This window comes from Pyrus communis, chromosome 12 (genome assembly GCF_041283825.1).
Source record: "Pyrus communis isolate YQ-2024b chromosome 12, ASM4128382v1, whole genome shotgun sequence".
NCBI lineage: Eukaryota > Viridiplantae > Streptophyta > Magnoliopsida > Rosales > Rosaceae > Pyrus > Pyrus communis.
In genome coordinates, this window is record NC_142576.1 from 12755623 (window position 1) to 12783414 (window position 27792).

Sequence of the window (27792 nt, forward strand, 5' to 3'; positions counted from 1 at the left end):
CCTTGTGCATTTAAGAATTTATGGAAGGGATCTCTATTTGGAGTAGGCCCTACTATAAAAAAAAATAAAAAAATCTACTATGCAAAAAGGTACTTAGATAACTTTTTTAATTAATTATTAAACCCACATCAACACATAACAAATCTTTTTACAGAATTGTGGCGGAACGATTATATTGATTTGCGACATCCATTTTCAAAGACTACATTGATTGATTTTCAATTTCAGGGACCATATTGATGATGTGGATCAATTTCAGGGACTATCTTGATGGTGTAGGTCAATTTCAGTGACCATTTATAATAGAAACCCGCAAATCTTGTGGGGTACATTTGTGTGCCACATTAGCACTTAACGAAACTTTTAACATAATTGTGATGGAATTAACCACATTGATCACCTATTTTCAGGGACTACATTGATTGATTTTTAATTTCAGGGACCATCTTGATGGTAAGGGTCAATTTCAGAGACCATTTATGATAAAAACCCTATTTATTTAGATATGACATACTTGAAAATAAAAGTATGGGAAAATAATTGGGGCGTTTATCTCTATTACTCATTCCTTCTCATAACATCACCGGGTAGTAAACATGTCGTGCACTGATTCTAATTACTTTTTCTCTTTATGCACATGCATGTTTATTTCTTCTTGTTAATTCTCTAATCAATTTATTCAATTCCAATGTCCAAAAAATAGCCAAATGTCTCAACTTCAAAGTCCAAAAATAAGTAAATGTGTGCAGGTGACAAAAGGGGTTTGCAAAAGTCACTACTTGTTGTAAAAGAGATGATATATACGTGTGGTGATATATAAATTAAATAAGACACAATACTTATGAGGTTTGGCGATTGTATCTACATTTTCAGAATTTCTTTCATTATCTAAAATAATAGGAAGAAAAAGATGACTCTCACTTTAGTGTATATAATATCACTAAAGTAGCTCATAATTTTTCCCTCCTCTTTGGCCTCGAGTAGCACTCTTGCTCTCACATAGAGAAGATGAAAATTGGTTTGTCTTCCTTACAAACCAATCCCTTTATATAGGGAATTACAATGGAGACATGAAATACTTTTTCACCTAACATATGTATACTAATCACATTTATTTTAGTGGAAACTTTCTCGTCCACCACTTGTTTTGTCTTCTTCATTTTCATGTTCTAAAAGACGTTAGGCGTTAGTCGGACGGTGGATTGGGGACCTAACACCTAGGTGCCTAGACGAGGTTAGGCAGACTAGGCAGATTTAAATTTTTTTTTAGTACAACTATATATTTTACACTATAGGGAGGGGAGAGTTAGGTTAAGTCACACAATGGACAACGTAATTTGGTATCGAATTTGCCGTCAACGAGAATCGAACCTGAGACCTCTCACTTACAAGTGAAGAAGAATACCACAAGACATAGTACTGAGTGGTACTAGATGGATTTAATTAAATTTGGTCTGTAATATATATATAGTACAATGGTGAATTTAATAAATCGATATGAAAGAATGGTTACTAATCTGTAATATTTTACGAAATATTTTGTTCAAATATTATAAATTCATATTTATAGTGCATTTAAAGGGAAGACTTTTTATATTAGCACCCCACAAAATATTGAATGTACCCTACATTAAAATTTAATATTAAATGATTTATTTACCCTAGTATGCAATAACAATTTTGACCTTATAAGGTTTAAAAAAATAATAATTTCTAAATACACCTCAAATCACTTTTAACTTATTATTTATCTTCTTCAACTATCAAAATCCCTTCGACCCTGTATTGTTGAACAAAACCCTAACCAATGAAACTACAAACATGTTGATTGAGAAAAATTATTTTTGACGAATGAAACACGAAATCGATGTTTTAGAAGCTCCACATGAGGTAAGACTTCATATTCTTTATTGTTTTAGTGATTTTGACGACATCGATAATTATTTAATCTTGCTTTTGTTGCGTTATTCAAACTTCTATGTTTGTATTCATCTTTTAGGGATTACATGGATTACATGAAGAATTAAACACCTAAAATTACCACCAAATATTAAAAACAGACAACATGGGTTTTAATGGTGGAATTGAAAACAACCCACATATGCTTTAAATCCCAGGCGGCATCTTTTGTCAAAATTCTAGTCGACATTTTTTGTCCAAATTAAAAACTTTATAAGATTTGAGAAATGTGGGGAATATAGAAAGTATGGGATGCATGTAGAAAATGTAAAGTGTATATTGAGAATGTGAGGTGTGAAGGTATTATGGGGAAGTATGTGGGGTGTATTAAGATAATTTTTCATTGAAAAAGTAAATGTTAGGTGTCACATCCTGACCCAGGCCCCCACCACATCCCAGGCTTGACTCCACCGTAGCATGATATTGTCCGTTTTGGGCCCCGACCACGCCCTCACGGTTTTGTTTCTGGGAACTCACACGAGAACTTCCCAGTGGGTCACCCATCCTGGGATTGGTCTCGTGCAAACTCACTTAACTTCAGAGTTCCTACAAAACCCGAAGCCAGTGAGCTCCCAAAAAGCCTCGTGCTAGGTAGAGATGGGAATATACGTATAAGGCTTACAAGATCCACTCCCCTGGGCGATGTGAGATGTTACATAAAGTGTATTTGGTATGTAAGGTTTATTCAACAATTTGTAAGGTGTTAATATAATAAGCATGAAGTTGTTAAGCGTGTGTGTAAAAACATTTAATCAACAGTTTAAAAAGTATTAAATAAAAAAGAGGGAAGGAAACCAAGACGCATGGAACGGAGGGAGGTGGGGCACCATTCTTAATACACGTTCAATTATTAGGATGCTAGATGTTCCATAATACATGTTCAGTCAATTAGGATGCTAGCTGTCCCCTTTTTATTGGAAAAAAAAATTAAAAAATTGTTAAATATAAAACGGTGAGACTTGAGAATGGTCACGTGGGTGGAAAAGGGAGAGGGAAACTCGTTTTCTCTCTTCTTCTTTCTCTCTTCTTCGCTGGAATTTAGAACCAAGAACACAGACAGAGCTCCGCATTGTTCCCGACTTGGCCATCCAGTCGAAAACAAAAAAAGGAATTGAAATGCCTTGATTGCCTAGGTCATCTAGTCGCCCACCTAGGCCTCCCAAGAGCCGCTCAAGTTGCCTCGGTGCCCGCCCCATTCCTTTCTCGATTTTCTGCCGACTATAGGTTAATCCCAACGGGTGGCCACCGTCTAGCACCTAAGTGGCTGCCTAGGTTGATTTTTAGAACACCGGTATTCTCAACACTTCCCAATCAGATGCCTACATATCATTGATAGTCACCTTAATACAACCTTGTTAGGAAAGACCAAATGTGATACAATAGTACATGTGTGTATATGTTAAAAAAAGTTGCATATTTTGGATGCTCCCTCTTATCGATATCTCTCCCTGATTATAATAAGCTTTAATGAAGCAACTTGTTCAGTTGTTGGTTGTTGATTCTATATACCAGATTCTGGAATGTACACTTTAATAGAGATTTGGTGAATGAGTTCATCATATTACCGTTAGAATGAGATTTGTCTAACTTTGATCACTTCAACCTTCTAAAACTCATGTGAGAGGAAAACTTGGAGACATGACTTTAGTCTTGTCCCTTATGATAAATCATTCCATTTTGTTTTATCTTTGTCTGATAGTTGGAGTTTTGTTTCTAAAAATAGATCACATGTGCTTTGCATATGAATAGGTCATTGGTCTTAACTAAACACATTCATGACTAGCTTCATGAAGATATGTATTTTTTTTAGAGATATGAAGATGTAGCAACAAATGTTTGCTTCGTTAAGCATTGTAGGATCAATCTATTTCAATATGTAAAAACAAATCCTTTAAGTGAGCGATCTTTAGAGAGATTCAAATTTTGCTTGCCAAATAAAATTATGGATATTAGCGAGTGCATTGGAATAGAACAAGTACATATTTATAATTTGTCGGAGATAATAATTGATAAGCTTCATATCATTCATATACCTATATGCTGATATTGTGCTTCACAGAAAATGTAACAGTTGATTTAGTGTATTTTGCTAAATACAGTACAACACATATTTTACTATGGTATGATACTTTTGGGCTCAGTATGAATTTATCATTTTCCTCATGATGATGAATGATTTTTCTTAGTGTCTGAATATTGGTTAATCGTTTTAGTGCTCAACCAATGATAATCCATTGATATGGTGTTTTCCTTTTGATGGATAAGAATCACGTTGACATATTGCTCGATTTGCAACTTGAGACAAAAATTGTCTTTTAATACTTTATAACATTTCTAGACTCTTCAAAAGTCTCAATCTAATATCAATTCTTGTAAGAGATTTAGTGTGTCGGATCAATATTAGAATGAAAATATTGACTAAGGCAATTTATACCATCTATTGGTGTTGAGTACATAATTTGTGCTTTGCGCTTCCATAGCTTGTGTCGTATTCTTCAGGGATTTTCTACACTTTATGACACATTATCCTTTGGAATTTATACAGAGCAATTTATTTCTATGTATACTTCAGGGAATTACTAATGGAGATATGCTTCGGCATTTCATAACCTTTCGTATAATATATAACTTTCCATTCATATGAAATGAACTCGTTTCATAATGGGAAATCATGCTTACAGGAGTATATCATGATTTTAGATTTCAACTAGAAACCGTGTATCATATTATGTGAGTGTATTTCACTGTATTGCAAATGCCCATATATAACCTTTTGGTTTTAACATCTTTAGGATTTGTATTGTTCCATTTTTCCACATTCATAGTATATTGTAGTGGAATTTCCTCTTTCCAATTCGGCCAGTATTTTTTTGTTGATGTTTAACAAAAGAACGTGGCTTAATTGTTAGAAATATCCCCTTAAAGCCACTAGTTTGATGTAATAGATTTTGGAAAACTTATTTTGTCAAACTCTTATTTAGTTTAATGGAAGGGCATTGTTTATTGTTAATCACTATTTAATGTATTGTGTGTAATCAATAACATAATCCAAGGAATGTAATCAACTTAAGAGAGAAGTGATCTAAGTAAGTTAGATCAACAAGACCTTTCTTTTATATTCATTCCTAAAATGATCTTAGCCGTAGGACAATCTACTAAGGCTAGCACGTGTTATGTCTAAAGGAAATTTTTTGTTTAACCAAGAACATTTGAGTATACATGCATACATATTAACACTTTCGAAACCTAGTGAATGACTCTACAAAATAAAAAGAGGGAAATATAGTACTTTCATTACCCTTGAGCTCATCTGTTACAAGGTCATGACCCAAGTGGACGACCTCCAATTTCACTCCAAGCTCTTTGGATGCTTCCTTGTGTTTATGATGGTCGCTTGTTTCTTTTTCCCTTGCTCCTTGAAGATTCGAGAAAAGCAACTCCTTTTTCTGCCTTTCGGTTACGAAAGACATTAATTGTTTCAGTAGACAATTTCGCTAAGAACCGAAAGGATGTAGCAAAACTCCATACTTGCAATGTCAAGTGCCAATCTCAGTCTTTCAGTGTCGTGTTACGCTTTGGACAACATTCAGTTTAAGGCAAATATCTCAGTTGGAAAAACCGACCAACAAATATCACAAAAAACCATCTTTATTGGAGACTTGAACGACTTTGATATGTAAACACAAAATTTGTTTTTTGTTTTTAGGGGTGGGTCATGTACACCATGACTATAATTGTGTGCATAGAACAATTAATCAACTACCAAGCCTCCAAAACCTGAGGGCTATAAACCTCGAGGGCGATATGATTGGTCGATTTCCCGACAAGAAAACAGAAGATAGGAAATTACGCCTCAAAAATGAGGGTAAAGAAGAATTCTAATCTTCAAGCTCTATAATCTTGACTACAGAGGCATCACCAACTTTCTGGCAAACGACTACTCGGTCGTGTGACTTAACCACTCCGGATGCCTTTCCATGATCAAGGGCGACCTTTAGAACTGACTCGTTTGTTGCACTGGTAGACTCGGCCTGCAAAATCACATATGGGGCAACAAATTGAGTGACACTAGATCAATACCACGGTAAAACCTGCAACAAACTAAATGTTTGATAGCTCTATTACTTGTCATGCTTATAAACAAACATCCATTTTTTACTGAAAAAGATCCACGCAGGACCAACGCAACATTCCACCTAAAGGGTAATTACAGGTTTGCATCTATAGTCAAACTCACTACAAACAGGTAGGACAGGGTCCGAACACTCGGGCCGAGAAATAACAATACAGGTGAGTGGTGATTAAAATTGGAGCTCAAACCCATTCTTTTCACCACCAAGGGTGTGCCAAAATAGAGAAAAGGATACTTCTTTGTCAAACATTTGTGGCTCCAAGTACCATCCAAACCTAACTCAATGTTCCAAGTGTAGTGATCAAGCTAGTTTAGTATGAATATGGATACTCAAGACCCTCTATAACATTAACTAGCAGAAACCACAGATCTATAAATTTACATATGACCTCCGCTATTTACAGGAATAAGGTACTTACAGGATGTCGAGGATCAGCAAGCATAGGGTACAAACCCCTGACTAGAAGTGATTGCCTTGCCTGCAAATTGGTATGTTATTGAGAAAAATAAGTTAGGAAGAGGTTACAGATTAAAATGATAAGAGAACAAATAATAGAAGAACAGGTATAAGTAATATGCATTTTTTAATATGCAAACTTCTAAAACGAGTTTTAATTCTACAAAAAAAGTCACACTTCATAGATATCCCATTTTTTACCCGAGTCAGAAATCACTTGAAGCTGAGCATAGCATTCGTACTAAATCTGATCATGTGCGATATTTAATTAGCCATATTACAGCTGCAATTTATGAATTATAACATTGTCTTTCCCATAAAGCATAATGGAGTTAATTAATAACGAGCTAACAGAAGTATAGACCTGGATTTTGACATGACGCTTAAATTATGCATGAGATTTAGAAGCTTTTTAGGACTCACATTTAGCAACATCGTGATTAAAATGGTAAACATCTTTACTTTTCTTGGACTCTTTAGTGAACAGATGCATAGCATCAAGACCTTTCCATCTCACAAGAATGGATAACAATCTTCTATACATCAAACTTTGCATATGTAAATGCACTTCCAAATAAGTTTAGGAAAAAGAACCACAAAATGGCATGCATTATGATAGACTTCACAGCAGTAATTGAACTAGAAGTTAATCAAAGACTCAAGAGTCAAGGGCACACCTCAAAGGCTCCAGTAAAGCTCCACTTAAGCTGATTTGTCTTGAGCCGGGGAATGACAACTGAAAGAACTGGCATTGTGGGGCGATACTTTGCAATCAATCTGCATAATACGAACGACTTAAAAGAATTGAGGACATTCGCTAATAAAAAGAAGCATAAATTGATTTGTCTTATTAATGCCAAACATCAGAATAAATTAATTACAAACAGATAACTCTGCATTTCCAAGGATACCAAATACACACCTCGCAGCTCTTCCAGAAGAAGTGAAGCAAATAATAACAGATGCCTTCACCTTAATCGCTGCTCGTACCTAGACAGTGATAACATTGACAATTCAAGTACCAAACAAAATCATGCAATAATTTCATCCAGAATACTAACTACAAAAGGAGGGAACATAAAATTATCAGAAGAGTAACATATTAAAAGTCATACCGCAGAAGACGCAATAGATTCCAAGTGTGTCATTGGCTCTCCAACATATTTGACAGTCCTCTTAAAATACAAGTCTTGGTTGAAAACCTTCTCTGCCTGCATGGATTAAAATTGGGAAAGACTATACTTGTAAAGGAAACGAAACAAAATGTGGTTTTCATACTTAGTGCATTGCGATAAGCCAATTTAATGACATGTCCAGCACAGGAAAACATCCTCAATATACTAAAATGATATGCATTGATATAAAAAGTTACCATACAAAGAATTAATAAAATTACAAGTAAAAGGTTACCTCAGCACAAATTTTACCAACAGTTGAGATTGTATCGACAGGGTACAAACCACGAAGAGTCTCAGCACCCAGAAGAATTGCATCACTTCCTGCACCCACAAGACAATTAAGTTAGGAAACAAAGAACGTATTTTTCTAGTCAACAGAGCACTTGCAAACAATGGTAAACAGTAACAAAAAATGAGAGAATATCTCAGACATTAGTAGATGCAACCATAACAAAGTAAACCCTTCAATGGGCCTTAACAAGTAGTCTCTAAAGCACTCGTTGAGTCAAATAGGGACGCACCATCCAATACAGCATTTGCAACATCAGTTGCTTCAGCACGGGTTGGCCTCAAGTTGTCAGTCATACTATCCACAACACGAGTAACCACAGCAGGCTTTCCAGCCATGTTACACTTATAAAGGGCAGCCTTTTGAAATAAAAAGACCTGTAAAAGACAAAAAGTTTATTCACTTCTTTTAAAACAAATAAATATTTAAACACCTTCTACTTCAAAATTAAGGAAATTGACCTTCTCTGGTGGGAGATCAATGCCCAAGTTCCCACGGGAGAGGATGATACCATCAGCTTCTTGCAGAATCTCATCAAAATGGGTTAATCCCTAATGCATAAAAACAAAACAAAACAAAAACATAAATATTCAGTACTCAGCATTGTCATTGGAAAGTTGAGATTCTGAACTGAAAATAGACGAACCTCACCTCCATATTCTCAATCTTAGCAAAGATTTGTGTCTGACTGAGGTCACCCAACTGATTCAGGAACTCACGAGCCTGCATTATACCATTAACAATACTCAAGTTATTCCCACAACCAACTTCAAAAATGATGAAATAATATAAAGTATTCAGATGTTGAGACTTGATACAAGGACATGGAACTTGGAATCACACTTACATGGCGAACATCTTCTGCATGCCTGGTATATGACAATGACAGGAAGTCGATTTTGTTTTTAAGTCCCCAACTACTTATAACCTTGAATTAAACATTGAATTCAAGCACTCAATAAATCAGTCAAGGCATCAGGCCAAAATTAACTAATAGAGACTTGAATCATTCTATACAAACCTATTAAAAGTAGTCAGGGCAGCAAGTTAAAATAACTTACCTCCTTATCTTTATCAGAGAGAGTAGGCAGTTCAATGGGAATTTGAGACGCATGCAAAGTGAACAATGAACCAGCCAATGTTGCAGAATTCTTTACAGAACAGACAACATCATCTCCTTTTATTTCAGAAACCTGAGCAATTGAAAATAAAAATTATCAGCCAATCATGGCCTTCCAACTTCCCTCAATGATTATGTAAAGTTCTTTTAGGTTTGTTCATATACTAATTTACTCCGAACAACTGGACCATAGTGAAGATTTTCTTCAGTGGAAACAGGACTTTTCAGATTCAGGGGTGGGGGAATTTCAGGGAAGCAAACTAAAAAGATTTCTTTATCAAGTTTATTCTCCAACTATATATGTTTTACCTCCAACCATACAGAAGTCGTTTCACTTCCAGTGAACAGGTACTGACCAACAAAAATGGTATCTCCCTTCTTCACCGCCTGCAAAAACAATTTGAAGATTGACTTGTGAGATTATGGAGATTTTATGTCGGTATGGACTACTACAAAAATGAATAAATAACATAAACTAAAACAACATAATAATAGAAACTTCCAGTGTCCAACTCATTAAGAGGTAAAAGAAAATTTTCTAGTATCTTAAAGGGAGACATTTTGAGATAATCTCTACTGTCACCATGAGAACACGTAGGTCTGACTCTGTCTTCCATATATGAACAGGTAATTCAAACTGTGATGGCGCCACTCAAATTACTTTATTGTCATCAGGAGATCCATAATTTCAAGCATTACCAGCAGAATAGAATTCTATTGGGGATGTACAACAAAGAGAAAACAGTACTGGGAAAAGTTCTCCAAACCGTGGGCCATCAATCAACTTCATATTCACAGGCTTAAGTTCATCAATTTTAGTCATCGTTACTAAAACCTCACTTATTTTGGTGAAACGCAATGTCCAAAGCTATGAACGTCTCCACCGGATTTCAGCATTATAAGTAGTAAGAGACCTAAACCTAACCTTGACTAGTTTTTGAACCTGTCCATCAATTTTGTTATATATTCAACCAAGTCATGCATGCCGTGATAAAATGATAGGTGCTGGCAAACCTTTGACAATCCATCAAAATTGATGGGCAATAGCTCTGAGGATGGTTCTTGTCCACGATCTGGTGTCAGAACAACGAGTCCATCTCCAAGGAGTGAAATAGGATTCCCAGTTTTGTTGGCGACTTGCAACTCAGCACCCACAGTGTCCAACATAACCTGATAAACAGCCAAACATTAGCATGCAGTCACTAGCTTATTCTTCCTATTACTCAGCACACAAAAAGGAGAAAACCACAGTTGTTAAAAACACAGTTAGTAAATATTTTGATGGCAATCTCAGATGTTAAACTACGAAGATTTGTCCCGTTAGCAATTCATAATTGAGTTTCTCATTTCTTTCGAAAATGCTGACCAAACAACAGTTGAAGGACTCTCAAATAGTCCCAAAGATCAAAACTAAACAAGCAGAAGATTAACCCGATGTAGGGATTCACTGAAAAACAAGGATCAACAGACAAAAATAAATGCCTTCATTCATTTATTAAACTGTTTACAACTGAAAAACACAGGCATGCATGGGAATTGGCAAACAAAAGAAATCAACAAATCAAATCCCCTTAAAAGTTAAAAGAAAACATACAGCGCAAAGCTTCTTAGTACTCTTAACAGCGGCCTTGAGATTCTCCAGAGTCTCCTGGTGATATTCCGGGTTGCCCCACGAGAAGTCGAATCGGGCCACTGCCAACCAGACCATTCAAATCCATTAAACAAAACCCAACAAAAAAACGAAAAATTCAAAATTTAATTTGCTTTTGGCGAATAAAATCGCATACCAGACATTCCAGCATTGAGGCAGGAAGCGATAACCTCCACCGATCGAGATTTGGGGCCGAGCGTACCCACAATCTTCGTCATTGCAGGAAAAAAAGTCTGCAAAAATTACCAAAGTATTAAATTAACGAACAAAAAAAACATTCACAAACCAAATCTGAATAAAAAATCGAATTAGGGATTAGGGATTTGAGTTTACTTACAGCCTTGGATGGCTCGAGAATCGAAGCCATCCGGATTGGCTCTTCTAGAAGAAGGTGATTCGAATGCATCTTCGCTGCTTCTTGTTGCTGCTTGTGCTGATTGCTCTCTGCTTTTTGCGTGGAGAAGAAGAAGAAGCGGAACGAAATGAAACGGGGGGCGTCGAAACCTGATTCCTTTGGAAGAATACGCTTTTTTTCTGCTTCTGAAAAACGCTTATATTTTAATTTCTTTGCGACGACAAAGAAATATGGAAATCCTCCCTGTTTTGCTTTCGCACTTCACTTTGGTATTTTGCCCTACTTTATTTAAAAAAACCAAAACAGAACAAGTATTTGTCGGCTTGTCCTGAATTTGTACATATGTGCTACTTTTTTATTTTTTATTTTTTATTTTTATAATATAGCTGATTATTTTCATGAATTTTTATAAGGTAGTTTTAACGAAAAGTTCTCGATACTATTTAATTTAACAAAAAATCAATCTCGATACTATTCACTTTACTCTTTATTTTGTCATTTTCGTTAAAACTCAAAGTTTTCAAGTTTTTTTTCATTAGTTTTCCTTTTTATAATTGTCAATTTTTCCTCTCAACTTTAACTTTAGCCGATTACCTTTAAAATTTTCTAAATTGCCAATTCCCCATTCTAGCAATGGATTTAAAATTTTTCATCTAATTTTTTATTTTTTATTTTTTTGCCAACATATAGATGTCATGTGTTATTTACGTGATCAAAATGAATGAAAAATTTAAAATTCAACGTCAAAGAAAAAAATTAACTATTTATATAAGTTCAGAAGTAATCGACTAAAATTAAGTTATACTAGCATTTGTCTACACATTTTGTGTGTATGAACACATTTTTTTTAGAAAATGAGACGGAGAGATGGAGAGAGAGAGAACGTGAGGGGAGTGATAGGTTTTTATTTTTGGTTTTTGGTTTTTTTATTTTTTATTTTTTTAATATTGAAAGTATTTTAACATCACTTGTAGGTAAGACAAATTTGGATTTGTGAAATTACATTATTACCCATCATTTATTTTGTGTAATATAAGATTAAGTAGTCTTTTCATTTATTTTTAATTGACAAAAAAAATTTCATTAATTAATGGAGATGAGAAAATTAATTAATTCTAAAAATTCAAGAGATAATTCGTTAAAATTAAAGTTCAATATACAAATTCAGTAAGGAAATCGACAAATCTGCCAAAACAAAAACAAGAATATATTCTATTTATTTCAGTCTTTTAACATTAAATACACGTATCCGGTCTTGTGGACCACGTGGCAGAAGTGGAAGTGCGTCGTCAGGAGCTTGGTTTTGGTTTCGTGGGGGAGGGCAAAAGGTACACCTCACGCGAATCATTAACGCGTGGTGGGAGTTTCCTTGTGTGTTTTTTATGTGAGTAGGAAAAATATAGCACGTGCTTTGTAAGGTGGTTTGGTTTAGAACTGGTTGCTGCCTACTAGCTTTCAAACAAACAGCTTTCTTTTTTTATTTTTTTATATTTTTGATCTAAAACAAACAGCTTTCAGCTTACCGCTTCTGCCCCACGAAACACAACAAACAGCTTAACTTAAAAGCACATGGGGCCCACACATGGTTTTTTCTGCTTGTGTTCCTATTTTTAAAAGTTGCTATGGGTCATCAGTTGGTCAAATTCTAGGGGCTGGTTGTTTTATGTGCCGCGTGCGGTCGTCCATGGCCGACGCACCCCTTTGAAAGTTGATTTTATTGCGTCAAGCTTAGGAAATTTTTTTTATGTGGTGAGAACATAACTCAGTATTTCAAGTGTTTTAATATAATAAATCGAAAAAGAATTTTATTTAATTTTCAATCAATTGTACTAAAACATTTAGTCTATTAAGACGTGTTTCAGGCATACTAAAATCTCTCAAGCTTTGAATTTTCATACGGCCCACTGATCTAGTACAAAGTGGCAATTACTCTCTATTATTTACATATGAAAATCATCTATTGCATTGATTATAACACTTGGGCATGGTTTGAAGTTTTGAAAAAATAAAATTCGATTTTGACAAATGAGTGCATTGCGGGCTACACATGGGAGTATAGGACAAGCCCCAAGAACGAAAGCTCATAAATGAAGATCTATGCTATGAGCCCACGGGTATCATCAGTTGTCCACCAAAGTCCTCACTCTAATACTACGTGTGGAGAGGGAATACGTCATCAACCTACGTGCATGTTAAATTAGTTATCCTACATATACGCATAAGATGCATAACAAGAAAAGATGGGTTAGATTTGTGGACGCTAAGCTCGACTCTAGAAAATCATGGTTCTACATAAATGATGTGGTTATTGATAATTGAATTATTACTTAAGTGTTGATTAACGTGTTTACTTCCGATTTGTGACACATCATTTAGTTTGCAAATTTAGTTTAAAATTTTAGTCTCCCTAACATTACTCGTACATGCCTAGAAGGCTAACTGATAGAGAAAAATTTCTAAGTACCCAGTTTTCAAGCTGGTACTCCACATTAGGCCCGGCAAACAAGTCATGTTTGTCGTGTTCGTGTCGTTTTCGTATAACACATATTATCTTAACAGGTTGTGTCATGTCACATTCATCATCTTAACGTGCTCTTAATAGTTCAGGTCATTTTACCCAATAGATAAAATGACCTGACATGTTACGACTCGTTAATTTTTTTTTTTTTTAATTTGCACATACCAAATTGCCACATAAATATTACTTCAAAACATAAAACATATTTGTCTTGAAGTACTACATACTCTAAAATAAGTGCCTAATATAAAAGCACCAACACACTACTATAAAATATCAAATGTGCAAGGATATGCAAAATGAAGGAGTTTTTCTTTTCAAGGTTGTGAAGCCTTTCTCAGAAGTTAAAACCTTGTTAATGAAACTCAAAGCTTGCATGTTGTTTTTCATTTTTTTACAAAATCCTTCAAATTTCATCGATCATCATGGAGAAATGGTATTCAAACTTTGGCTTGATCTATTTTCTTCAAGAGTTATATTAATGATGTTTTCAGTAAGGCTTGTCAATCTCGTGTGCACAACAAGCTTGAATTGTATTTGGCAACAATGAACAACAATATTGATCTAGTACTCTAGCCCCAATACTAAATGCAGATTTTAACGCAATAGTTGAAATGGAAATTATTAACACATTTCTTGCTAACCGAGAAAGTATCGGATAATGAAAGCCCTCCATTTGTCACCAAGAAATAACATCTATGTCTAAAATTATTAAATTAATAATTTTCTTATCGTGTAACGGTGTACTCATGTATATATCTGGATCGACCTGTTTTCTTAATATGTGCTTATTAGGTTATTCGATAACAACCTGATTCGTTATCATGTTGACCCGAAAACTTGTTAAATTCGTGTCCAGCCATTTGTGAAACGCGATAGCAAAAGATGAAACGAAGCAATAACCAATTAGCCGTCCATATCAGTTCCGGTCCCACCCACGTTATCATTTAGCTCCATGAACTATTTAACCTAGGGGTGGGCATGGGTCGGGTTGGGGCCAAAATTTAGAGGGATTGGACCAGACCTGTTTTAAAATGCAATGGGGTGGGGCAGGTCGAGTAATGGAGTTTCTGAATCTAGAACCGGACCTAACCCGACCCGTTTCTGGCCAGGTTCGCAAGTCTAACAAGGCTTGCAATTCACGCTTGAGCCCAGCCACATCATTAGCTTCAATTGGAGTTGCTGACCTTCACGCATAGATCGAACTAGAGAGACATCATCTTCCTTACGGATCCAAGACATCCCCCCTTGCCATTACAAATTACACCAATTGATGAATCAAAACAAAATCATACATACCAGAAGGAGATTTTCCCAAAGGCACTTATTTTTCTTCAATTACATAAAATTAACCCTCAAATTACATACCCAGACGCGGCCAACAACCGGTATGCTTCGAACTTCTTCTCCCAATTGGCGAAGACATCGATCTTCTTCTCCGTGAGGCCATCGAAGAAGGCGATGACGTCCTCGTCCTTCTTGGTCATCTTTGCTATAGCCATGCCGACATCTTTGAGGTGAACATAATGTATATACCAACGAAGAAGACAAAGTTACGATGGGAGAAGATAGTGGTTGGAGTCGGACAGAGTCCAGTGAGACCTCAAGGCTCAAGTTGGAATTTGAGATGAGAGACCAAGATAATAGAAGTGTGTTAGAAATGAACGGTGGAGATGTGTTTGAGATTTGAATCGTATACATTTATTCTCCACTATGTGTGTGAGAGTTTTGAACCGTTTCCATTTAATCTATTGGTCCAAACCCTCGAAAAATAGGACTCGCCCCTCCCCGCCTTTTACTTGGACCCGCCCCGCCCGATTTTGTATATAAAAACTATGGAACCGCCCCGAACCCTTTCCGAACCCACCACGAACCATTATTACAAGTCCCTACTCGCCGGTCCAGTATCCGTTTGCCCACCTCTAATTTAATCCTTATTCATTACGTTGACCGTCACGAAGCCGTCACAGTCTCATCCCACACTGATTCACGTCTTACCCATTCCGTAAAACAACCTCGTGTTTCTCTCTCATCCCGCCCCAACATCTCATCCCGCCTTCCCTAATGTCGTCAATTTTCCAACCCCTCTATCCCTAACGTTGCTCTTCTAATGGCTTCATGTGACGACGACTTCTCTCTCCTCGGTGACGACTTTAACGCTAACTATCACTCCCTCACGTGCCAACATCCCACTACGTCTACTAGTCTTACGCGCCTCCTCACTACTTCCGACACGAACTCCCCTAGTCCACACACCACTATCTCAACTTGCACTTAAGGACAAGGTCAACGATGGAGAAGGCCATGCAGACGACTACGAAAATGCAGCCGCATGTGCGTTTTCCTCGAATCCGTTTGGTAGCGGCACTGATCAGATCGACGTCGTCGTCACCGCTAGAGAGAAGAGAAAGGACCGCTCAGATGAGTACGGCGGCGAAGTAGGAGCTTCGTACAGTTACAAGAAATCAAAAGCCTTGGCGTCTACGAACGGAGATTACAGAAAGGACAAAGAGGAGTGAAGCGACACATAAATATTTGTACCTCCTCGATGCCTACCTAGACAAGTTCACGCAGTTGAATCGGGGAAATCTGAGAGGCAGAGATTGGGAGGAGGTAGCGACGATCGTAAGCGAGAAGTGCGAGATGCAGAGGAAGAGCATCGAACAGTGCAATAACAAGGTTGATAACTTGAAGAAGAGGTACAAGCTTGAGAAAATAAGAAAGAGCTAGGTAGTTCCTGGGATTGATAGGAAGAATATAGCTAAATATTTCATATATCTTAAGAGCTAACAACTAACCCATATATATGAGTAGTCAAGAACCGGTTACAATCAACCATCCCTATACAAAACTCTTGGGACAATACAAAGATAAAAAAACTGAGAAGACATATAATATTAACAACTCCATAACCATCTCCATGCTGCATGTGCTTGAGGACATATAATACTAACAAGTCCATAACCATCTCCATGCTGCCCGTGCTTGTCTTGTCGAAGACCACACATGATGTGGAGGAAACTGACAGTCCATACTTCTTGGTTCCAGCAACAATATTATACATTAATTACAATGTATTCTTAATACTCCCCCTCAAGTTGGAGAGTGAAGATTACGAACGCCCAACTTGTCTCGCAGTTTCACAAATTGATCCTTCCCTAAAGCCTTCGTAAAAATATCAGCTAACTGGAGGAGTGTAGGCACATATATAGGACGAATTATACCAGCTTGTAATTTTTCTCGAACAATATGGCAATCTATCTCAATATGCTTGGTACGTTCGTGAAAAACAGGATTTGCTGCGATGTACAAAGCTGCCTGATTATCACAAAATAACGAAGCGGGAGTTTTCTGGGGAACTCGTAAATCTTGTAATATGTATCGCAGCCAAGTTATTTCTAGGCAGGTATTTGCCATAGCACGGTATTCCGCCTCAGCTGATGACCTGGACACATTATCTTGCTTCTTAGACTTCCAAGAAATAAGTGAATTGCCAAGAAAAATACAATATCCCGTAACTGATCTTCTCGTGGCACGACATCTTCCCCAATCAGAATCACAAAAAGCTTTCAAGTCTAGATTATTGTTGGCTGAAAATAGTAGACCTTGACCCGGAGTGCCTTTGATATATCTAAGGATTCGCATAGCTGCATCCCAATGCGGTTTTCGTGGCTCGTGCATAAATTGGCTCAAAGTACGAACGGGATAAACGATGTCCGGTCTAGTAACAGTGAGATATATCAATCTCCCAACTAACCTTCTGTATTTAGTTGGATCATTCAACAATGCTCCATCTGTGGGTGTAAGTGCTAAGTTTTGTTCCATTGGAAAAGGATCTGGCCGTGCACCAAGTAACTCTGAGTCTTGAAGAATATCGAGTGCATATTTTCATTGTGACATAAAAATTCCCTTTTTCGAGCGTGCGAACTCAATACCCAGAAAATACTTTAGATCGCCAAGGTCTTTGATGCGGAAGCGTTTGAGAAGAAAGGCTTTGAGTTGTTCCATCTCTTGGATATTATTTCCTGTGATAAGTATGTCATCAACATAAATAAGAACAACAGTGATTGAAGTACCTTGAACCTTGGTGAACAGGGAATAATCCGCTTTTGATTGATGATATCCGGCTTTTTGAATAGCGTCTGAGAAGGTGGTGAACCAAGTTCTAGATGCCTGTTTGAGTCCGTAAAGGGACTTTTTGAGCCGACATACAAGATTCTCCCCCTGTCGGCGAAGACCTGGAGGGGGTTCCATGTAGACCTCTTCATGAAGAGTGCCATGAAGAAAGGCATTCTGAACATCTAACTGGTGAATGAACCAAGTACGGGCAGCAGCAACGGTAAGGAGACAACGCAGAGTAGTGAGTTTGGCAGTGGGTGAAAAAGTTTCTTGGTAATCAACTCCCTCAACCTGTGTGTATCCTTTTGCAACAACACGAGCCTTGTAACGATCAAGAGAACCGTCAGACTTGTACTTCTTTTTGAAAACCCATTTGGAGCCGATAGGTTTATGACCAGCAGGAAGGGGAACTAAGTCCCAAGTGTGATTATGTTGTAACGCATCTAATTCAGTGTGCATAGCTTGTTGCCAGTTCGGATCAAGGATAGCTTCAGCATATGTGGTGGGCTCAGATGGACCTGTAATGTTAGCTAAAAATGAGCAATGGGCAGAAGAGAAACGAGAGTTGGAAAGAAAATGAGATATGGGATAACGGGTACCTTTTGCAGAACGTGGTGCCAGAGAAGAATGATTGACGTGGTGAGACAGGTGGTAGTCTTTAGTCCATGTCGGTGGCTGTTTGGGACGAGTGGAATGCCTGAAAGAAGGAAGAATGGGTGGTGAAGATATGGGAATATCAGGGTCGGGATGGGAGGCATTAGGGGGTGCAGGTTGGGTGGGAACGTGTAGTAATGGAGGAGAGGTGGGCACGGGTTGTGGAGGGATGGCGGTGGAGGAGGGACCATGTGGGATATTGGGAGTGGGAGTGTCGGCATGGGAATGGGGAGTAGTGGGGTCAGCGCCAGGTGGGGTTAAGGTAGGAGGTTGATCAATGGTGTTGGCGGGTGCATGAAGCGGTGGAGGGAAATGGGAAATGGGAGAAAAAGGTGGGGGGTCCTGAGGTATGGGGTTAAGGGCATTGGTAGGAGAATCATGAGGTGAAAGATTAGAAAATGGGAAGGAAGTCTCATGAAATATTACATCACGGCTGATCAAAAATTTTTTAGTGTCCAAGTTGTAAAGTTTATACCCTTTGTGACCTGTGGGATAGCCAACGAAAACACACCGGTGAGCTCTAGGTTCAAATTTGTGGGTAGGGTGGACAACGGTAGCATAACTGAGACATCCAAAAACACGTAGATGCTCAAGGGATGGTGGACGTTTGTATAATAGTTCAAAGGGTGATTTGTGGGAAAGTAACGGAGAAGGTAAACGGTTGATGAGGTATACGGCAGTGAGTACGCAATCACCCCAAAATATGAGGGGGATGTTGGATTGAATGCGTAAAGCACGTGCCACTGTAAGAATATGGCGATGTTTGCGTTCAACAACCCCATTTTGTTGGGGGGTGTAAACGCAAGTGCGTTGAAGTTCGATCCCATTAGATTGAAAATAATCCCTCATGGATAGGAATTCAGATCCATTGTCTACTCTGATGGTTTTAACTGTGGCATGGAATTGAGTGTGAACAAAGGTGATAAAAGATCTTAAAAGATGTTGTGTCTCAGATTTGTGAGACATTAAAAACACCCAAGTGCATCGACTAAAATCGTCCACAATTGTGAGAAAGAAACGAGCCCCAGAGTGAGTGGGAATTTTGTAAGGACCCCATATGTCACAATGTAATAAAACAAATGGTGCATGAGTCGATATTGAACTTCAAGAAAACGGAAGTCTTGTCTGTTTGGCCAAAGGACAGACACTACAATTATTGTCAAAGGAAATAGCATGAGAAAATAATAAAGAAGAAGCTAATTTGAGACGAGAAGGGGATGGATGCCCAAGTCGTTGGTGCCATAAATGGGAAGGATGGGAAACTTGATGAGAGGTAGGTGTCCGGTGTATAGGTGACATGTAGTAAAGACCATCACGCATCTTACCCGAACCAATCATCTTCCCTGAAGCCAAATCCTGCAAAACACAAAAGGTAGGAAACAAAATGGCACAACAATTGAGAGAGTCAGTGACTTTGCTAGCGGACATGAGATTGAGATTAAAAGATGGAACACACAAGACATCGGCTAAAGTGATATTAGAATTAAATGGTACTGTGCCAGTACAAGTGATTGGGATTGAAGAACCAGTGGGCAAATTAACAACGGGTATAGATGGAGGTTTGATGGTAGTAAATACAGTGGAATCAGAAACGATATGGTCTGTAGCTCCACTATCCAAGATCCATGGCTTAGTAAACACAGAATTAATGGAAGTAAAAGAATTCGAACCTGCGGCATTTGCATAAGCGTTCCCATTACCAGAAGGAAGCAAAGAGAGAGCATGAGTCAATTGTTGAATTTGATCCGCAGAAAGTGCACTCAACGGATTGGTACTGGTGGATGCAGAAGGATATGTTGGCTGCGGCATGGATGGCGCTTGAAGATTTGACGTGGTTTCCGCTGCATGGGCGGCATGCAAAGGACGTGAAGAAGAGCCTCGTTGCTTTCGACCATTTTTATTTCCATTTCCTCCATTGGGATGAGGCACCCATGTGCCATTCTTGATTTTGCACCTGTCCTCTGTATGTCCTCTTTTGTCACAAAAATTGCAATGGTATTTTAGAGTGCGGCAACTATCGATGGTGTGTCCCTCTCGGTTGCAATGATCACAGCGCTGGTCAGAACGGGTTTGTGCTGCAGCAGCAAGGGAAAAATTATCAGATGGCGATTGTTGGCGTTGTTCCGACGTCAACTGGCGTTGTTGTTCGTGATTGCTGACAAAGGAATAAGCTTGATGAATATTGGGCAATGGCGTCATCATGAGAATGCTGGTGCGAACAGTGTCATGAACATCGTTAAGCCCCATAAGAAATTGCATAATTCGGTATTTTTCTCGTTGCTCATGATGCTTATCCATCAGGTTGCAGATGATGGGGTCTTCATATGCATCGAGTTGAGTCCAAAGATGCTTGAGTTCTGTAAAGTACTTTGAGACGGTGAAGGAGCCTTGTGATAGAGAAGCAATCTGTTTCTGGATTTGGTAAATTGTTGGTGTGTTTTGCTGGGAAAATTGATGCTTGAAATCCTCCCAAATCGTGTATGCAGATTCGGCATGGACAACTCCGGTCGAGAGATGAGACTCTACCGAATTCGAAATCCATGATAGGATCATGCTGTTGCAGCGTGCCCATAGGGCATAATCACCTGGTTTTTTATCTTCGGGAGGGGGTTTAATGGATCCATCAATGAATCCAATTTTATTTTTGGCTCGTAAGGCATGAAGCATAGACTTGCTCCAGGAGGAATAATTGGTGCCATTCAATTTTTCAGAAACAAGCACATGGCCAGGGTGATCTGAAGGATGAACATAGTATGGATGTGATAAATCCATACTAGGGTTGTTGTTTGTGTTGGGATTGTCTGTCATGGTGTTTGTAATTTTGCTAGGGTTTGATAAAGTGGATCGAAGAGCCTGTGATGATACCAAAATAAGAAAGAGCTAGGTAGTTCCTGGGATTGATAGGAAGAATATAGCTAAATATTTCATATATCTTAAGAGCTAACAACTAACCCATATATATGAGTAGTCAAGAACCGGTTACAATCAACCATCCCTATACAAAACTCTTGGGACAATAAAAAGATAAAAAAACTGAGAAGACATATAATATTAACAACTCCATAACCATCTCCATGCTGCATGTGCTTGAGGACATATAATACTAACAAGTCCATAACCATCTCCATGCTGCCCGTGCTTGTCTTGTCGAAGACCACACATGATGTGGAGGAAACTGACAGTCCATACTTCTTGGTTCCAGCAACAATATTATACATTAATTACAATGTATTCTTAATATGAGAGGCAAATGATGAGCAGCGGCAGCGTGTCAGCGAATCACTGGCCTTGGTTTCAGAAGATGGAGCAGATCGTCGGCAATTCAGTGGCGGCAAAGGCCACATCCGATAATGATAAGGGTGTTTCTTCTTTGGGTAACACTCCACGGCAATCAAAGAGCTTTGGGTTAGTGCTGCATTTTTGTTAGGTTATTACTGCAATTGGTTGCTCAATTACTTGTGTTGTGTTATGTTGTTTTTCAGCAGATATGGAACGACAGTGTCGAGTCTTGTAGGTCAGATGAACAACAAGGTGAAATCAGCTCCGAGTATCAAATGGCGAAGAGTGGTCTTCAAAATCAGTAGTGCTGCTCTTGCTAGCATTGCTCCAAACAATGTCGACTCGATGGTTTATATTCTATATATGCAAACCCATTTGATTTATCTCATTCAAATGTTGATCATCTTAGCTTATGATTAGTCAGTCTTTGTGTCAATGTGTTTACTTCTCGAGAGCAAGTTTCATAGTGCGGGTTAGTGATTGGGCAACTGGCAATGCTGTTTGCGAACGAAGTTGCATTGGCCTGTCGTAATGGCGTGGAGGTATGCATTGGTATTTGTATGATCGTTTGTTGTCTGCAGTGTTATGTTTTTTCCTTTCCTTTTGAGTTTAATCTGCAACATTTGTTTTGTTTCTTGCTCGGTGTAAAAGGTGGCAATTCTTGTTGGAGGTCGCAACTTCTTTTGTGGAGATGCATGGGTGACGGCAACCGGGTTGGATAGAATCATAGAAGTATTGTATACCAGATTAGGTAAATACCATTGCTACTTTTGCATTTTAACTTCATTCCACCTTTTCCTTTGGATTTGTGGTATCTGCAATAGGCTACATAGAACTACTGCATACACCAACTGGGTAAATATACCTTGAATTACTGACATGATCTAGTGGATGCATGTCCAATGTATTGGGTCCCATTTGATCTGATCTGATCTGGTCTGCTTCGTTTTTTTCTTTTTCATAAAGCACTAGAGTAAAATTTGGATCATAATATAGAGCGCCCGAGAATGTTATATCATAATGACCAGTTTTTGTTTTATTATCTCATTTGTCTCGTGTGAAGATTATGCATGTTCCACTAGAAGTTGAAGATATAATTTTCATTTCTACTTCTTCAGTTGAAATATAGCGTTTATGCTGGAGGGATGTTACAGAAATGGTGTAATTATAAAAGCTTGGGTCTATGTCCTATCTCCACTCTCTGATAGTTATGCTAATTATAAATTGCTAGATATATATGGTACTCAAAAGATGACTGTGATGTGTAATGATGGCCACTATAATGAATTCTGTATTGCTCCAGTCAGCACTGGAGAAGATGAGAGTCTAGACTCGTGTTCAAGCTGCATTTTCGATGCATGAGATTGCTGAACCGAACAGTAGGCAGCGGGCCATCAGGCATCTTGAAAAAGGCAGGTTGCAATTTTTGCTGGAATTGGTGCTGGCACTGGAAATCATCTCTTTACCACTGACACGGCTGCAACACTTCGAACTTTGGAGAGTATAGCTCTTCGATCATTCACACTTCATGTTCAACATATTGCATTCTTAAAATCACACAGAATTGTTCTACTTCTGCTCAAACACCTGCACACATGTTACACGTATACATGTATGCCTCCTCACCCACATGTTTTGGACTTTATGCAAAATTTTGTGATTCTCGTAAGTTCTCAGTTAATGCAGAGGCAGTACTCAAGGGTACCAATGCAGATGGTGTCTATGACTACAACTCTTAAGACAATAATTTTACATTTGATCACATCTCTATGAGGGAGTTGGTCACAAGAGGCGCCACTTCCATAGACACGATGGCACTGACCTTCTGCGAAGAAAACAGGGTTCCGAGTAAGTGTATTTTGATTTTCTTGCAATTCTGTTAAGTTGAACAATAGTGAGACAATTGAGTCGTCATCAAGCTTATACTCAGAAGCTGTGTGAACTCCGATCAAATGAATTGGATGGTGTCTTTTATTATGTACATGGGTGTTGAACTTCATAGTAATCAATTTACAATTTTATGTACAGTTGTGGTCTTTAATCTGTTAGAGCCTGGAAATATATCGAAAGCACTGTGCGGAGAACAAGTTGGTACCCTAATAGATTAAACTGGAAGGATTAGCTAATATTTTAGAACTCTGAGCTGTTGTATGACTAGGTCTAATTTCCTCAGATTACTAGGTCTAATATTTAGAAAAATTGTTGGCTTCTAAACCTCTGTTCGCTGAGACTTAGCTGCATATCCCCGACATATATCATTTGCCACCGTAGTACAAGAAGGTAGAGTACAAATTATAACTATCCTGTCTAAGTTATGCATGTTACTTGGAGGATGATTGTTGATGCAGATGACTAACATTTTTCCTGGTCAGTTTGTATTAATAGTGGTGTGAATAGAAAAATATGGTTCCGAGTTACGACAGACTGAAATTGTCGTTGCATATCTATCTAAAATCGTATTGAATATTTTGAATGCATCTCGGACCTTCCTGCATTGCTTTATATTGCTAAATGATCAGTTTCTATCAACTTTTGAATGCATGAAGATGTTAATTGTGAGATTCTTTGTTCACTTGTAGAGTTAAATTTGAGTAATACATGTTGAAATTGTACCAGGCCATGGTCGATTTTGTTTTAAAAAAAGTTTTAACTTTTAGAGCAAAAACTGGGATTCAAAGATGAAATGAAATGCAGGGAGGCGAGGGAGAGTGAAGTAGATTTCTCTTTGCATATTTCTTTTAACAAGAAAAAACCCTAGCATATAGAGGCCTGGATAGGTCTGATTTCAGAAACCAATCTCAGCCCTCTAGTGCATCAGGCGCTGGGATCCTTCCACTTGGAATGGATCCAGCAACACAGTACAATAGAGATGAGAATAAAACACAGCTGTTCATCTTTCCTAAAACAGAGGGCTAAACTAGCCGTTGCAAAATTTAAGCCTAATGGCTACTACTAAACAAGGAAAGTCTCTTCATCTTCTTCTTCATCTGTAGGATTCAAACATCTGCAGGTTAAACTCAAATTAGTGAGAAGCTTAATTCTCAACAGCTTCTCCTAAGCTGCTCACTGATTTCACTCCAAATTTGAGTCTTAAGTAGTTGAATCTTTCTCTAAGCAATGCCTTTGTAAAAATGTCTGCAAGTTGTTCTTTACTTCTGCAGAACTTCACATTAATCACCCCTTCTTGTAGTGCTTCCCTTATAAAGTGGAACTTTCTGTTTATGTGTCTAGTTTTTTTGGTGAAAGACAAGATTTTTCACCATGGAGATTGCAGACATGTTGTCACAGAATAAGGGTGTTGCATCAACTTGCATTTCCCCAAAATCATTGAGCACAAAGCTTAGCCAAATAGCCTGGGTCGTGGCTTCTGCTGCTGAGACATACTTGGCCTCTGCAGTTGATAAAGCAACTGTGTTTTGCTTCACAAAAGCCCAAGAGAAAACCTCACTACCAAAGTTGAATGCATATCCTAAGGTGCTCCTGCAATCATCCTCACTCCCTACCCAGTCTGCATCACAAAACTCTACAAGAATTGCATCTTTATCTTTTGTATACTCAATTCCATAGCTCAGTGTGCCTTGCACATATCTCAGAACCCTTCTTGCAACTCCAAAATGTTTCTTTGTAGGACTATTCATGAACCTTGACAACAAACTAGCAGCATACATCAAATCTGGTCTAGTTGCTGTCAAATACAGAAGGCTGCCCACAATTTTCCTATATATGCTTTCATCTGCCAATTCACTTCCATCTACCTTCTTGAGTTTTTCACCAGTTGGTAGAGGAATAGAGACAGGTTTACAATCTTCAAGGCCAAACTTCACAAGTAATGATTTTGCATACTTGCTTTGATGAATAAATACACTATTTTTAGTTTGTAAGATTCCCATTCCTAAGAAATGATGAAGTAAGCCTAAATCAGACATCTTATACTTCTGCATCATCTCTATTTTGAACTCACTGAGTAGTGTTTTGCTGCTTCCAGTATACACAATGTCATCAACATATATTGAGATTGCTAAAGCTCAAATGACCAAATCTTTTATGCCAGATCCATGACTCTTCTTCGATTGAGGCTTTTCTAGCTACTGGATTTATAGATTCTAGGGACAATGGAAAACATCTATTCCCTGCCATAACTACCTTGGCTACCACATTCTCAAGGTTGCTGTCATCAAAGATTATAGCCATGTTACCACCAAACAGAACATAATAGCCATGCTCCATCATTTGACCAACACTCAACAAATTTTCATCTAGTCCTGGAACCAACAGAACTTCATTGATATATCTCTTCCCATGCTTTGTATTCACTATCAGTGTTCCCTTGCCTGTTGCTTGAACCAAGTCACCGGTCCCTATTTTAACTTTACAAGTAACTGATATGTCAAGATTTAACAGTAGAGATTCTTGAAAGGTCATGTGGTTGCTGCAAGCACTATCCACAAACCACACAGATCTATCCTGAGCTATTGATGCAGAGTGACAAGCATAGAACATTGTACCAGTGGTCAAATCTTCCTCCTTTGCATAGTTAGCAACCTGTTTGTTATTGTCACAACCCTTTGCAATGTGGCCAAATCTGCTACACTTGCCACATTTAGGTTTTCCCTTATACCTACAAATGCCAAAATGATATTTATCACAAGTTTGACACTGTGGCTTCATGGCACCTTGACTGCTGCTTCCTTGTCTGCTTTGGAAAGTGTTTCTGTTGCCCCAATTTCCACCATTTTGGTTATTCCAACTGGAGTTACTATTACCATTCCAATTGCTGCTTTGTGATCAATTTCTCCCTTTCTTGTTCTGTTACCATTTATGGTTCTGTTTACTCTGTGCACCTTTATAATTTCCACTAGTGCTGCCATGAATACTACCTCCAATTTTTAGGCTACTAAATGCCTTCTCAGTACCAGTAACTTTGTCCCTCTCATCATGTAAGTCCTCCCTTTTGTCATAGACTTTAACCGAGGCTAAGACTTCCTCAACCCTTATAACATCCAGATCTCTTGTCTCCTCTATTATAGACACTATGGACTTGTATCTTCTACTTAGACTCATTAATAGCTTCTGCACAATCCTTTTCTCAGGTACATCCTTACCTAGTGATTTCAGATTATTCACTATCTCAAAGAACCTAGCCAAGTAGTCATCTAAGGCTTCACTATCATGCATTCTCAGATATTCAAACTCAGCTCTAATGGCTTGCAGTTTAACAGCTCTTACCTTTTTGTCTCCTTTGAACTCTCTTCTTAGAATTTCCTAAGCTCCTTTAGCAGTCTTCTCATTTCTGATGCGAGGGAAGAGCTCATCTGTTATAGCTCCTTGAATGAAACTCAGCGCCTTGGCGTTTTTTATTTTGTCTTCTCTGGAGATGGTGGGTGCTTCCATTGGAACTTGCTCAGCCTCACTTTCTTCATCTCCAGAGCCTTCTTCCTTCTCGGGAATCTCCTGCGGTTGTACTCCGAGTTCTACCACATCCCATAGATCATGTGCTATGAGGATAGTTTCCATTTTGACAGCCCAAAAATCGTAGTTTGCACCATCAAACTATGGAGTTCGTAAATCTCCACCAGAAGAACTTGATCCCACCATTTCTTAGTGACTCTCAGTGAACCAATCAACAAAGGAACCACCTTTAAGGTTTTCTGGGTTTTCTTCGAAGCTAGATTTCACTCACAGTATCACGCCCTTCTTCAGACTCAAACCTAGAGCTCTGATACCATGTTGAAATGGTACTAGGCCATGGTCGATTTTGTTTTAAAAAAGGTTTTAACTTTTAGAGAAAAAACTGGGATTCAAAGATGAAACGAAATGCAGGGAGGCGAGGGAGAGTGAAGCAGATTTCTCTTTGCATATTTATTTTAACAAGAAAAAATCCTAGCATATAGAGGCTTGGATAGGTTTGATTTCAGAAACCAATCTCAGCCCTCTAGTGCATCAGGCGCTGGGATCCTTCCACTTGGAATGGATCCAGCAACACAGTACAATAGAGATGAGAATAAAACACAGCTGTTCATCTTTCCTAAAACAGATGGCTAAACTAGCTGTTACAAAATTTAAGCCTAACGGCTACTACTA

General features: G+C 38.2%; 2 protein-coding genes and 1 pseudogene across 2 annotated transcripts; 1 reads left to right on the forward strand and 2 right to left on the reverse strand.

Annotated features, from left to right (window-relative positions):
- Positions 1 to 5591: 5591 nt before the first annotated feature.
- LOC137745089 (pyruvate kinase 1, cytosolic) lies at positions 5592 to 11492 on the reverse strand. Its single transcript, XM_068484962.2, has 16 exons — positions 11124 to 11492; positions 10923 to 11019; positions 10730 to 10827; positions 10150 to 10305; positions 9445 to 9522; positions 9077 to 9208; positions 8863 to 8943; positions 8667 to 8738; positions 8477 to 8566; positions 8248 to 8392; positions 7959 to 8047; positions 7664 to 7759; positions 7471 to 7538; positions 7226 to 7325; positions 6511 to 6570; positions 5592 to 5990 (listed from the first exon to the last, which is right to left on the reverse strand). Exons 1-16 carry the CDS (start codon positions 11190 to 11192, stop codon positions 5838 to 5840), a joined length of 1584 nt encoding a protein of 527 aa, XP_068341063.2. The 5' UTR covers positions 11193 to 11492; the 3' UTR covers positions 5592 to 5837.
- Positions 11493 to 15769: 4277 nt separating this feature from the next.
- Positions 15770 to 23982, forward strand: LOC137744406 (uncharacterized; annotated as a pseudogene).
- On the reverse strand, positions 19754 to 21246 carry LOC148692356 (uncharacterized). Its single transcript, XM_088681366.1, has 2 exons — positions 20103 to 21246; positions 19754 to 19788 (listed from the first exon to the last, which is right to left on the reverse strand). The coding sequence occupies exons 1-2, from the start codon at positions 21238 to 21240 to the stop codon at positions 19754 to 19756; spliced, it is 1173 nt and encodes a 390-aa protein (XP_088537492.1). The 5' UTR covers positions 21241 to 21246.
- Positions 23983 to 27792: the final 3810 nt, after the last annotated feature.

What these genes read in the sequence shown, in the direction of transcription:
- LOC148692356 (XM_088681366.1), bottom strand. Translation starts at nt 21,240, where the DNA reads ATGACAGACAATCCCAACACAAACAACAACCCTAGTATGGATTTATCA. An exon ending in CGCTTATGCAAATGCCGCAG is followed by an intron (nt 19,789 to 20,102) that starts GTTCGAATTCTT and finishes TGTGTTTTGCAG; the next exon opens with GATTTGGCTTCAGGGAAGAT.
- LOC137745089 (XM_068484962.2), bottom strand. Translation starts at nt 11,192, where the DNA reads ATGCATTCGAATCACCTTCTTCTAGAAGAGCCAATCCGGATGGCTTCG. An exon ending in GTACTAAGAAGCTTTGCGCT is followed by an intron (nt 10,306 to 10,729) that starts GTATGTTTTCTT and finishes GCTGTTTATCAG; the next exon opens with GTTATGTTGGACACTGTGGG. An exon ending in GCTTTACTGGAGCCTTTGAG is followed by an intron (nt 6,571 to 7,225) that starts GTGTGCCCTTGA and finishes ACCAATTTGCAG; the next exon opens with GCAAGGCAATCACTTCTAGT.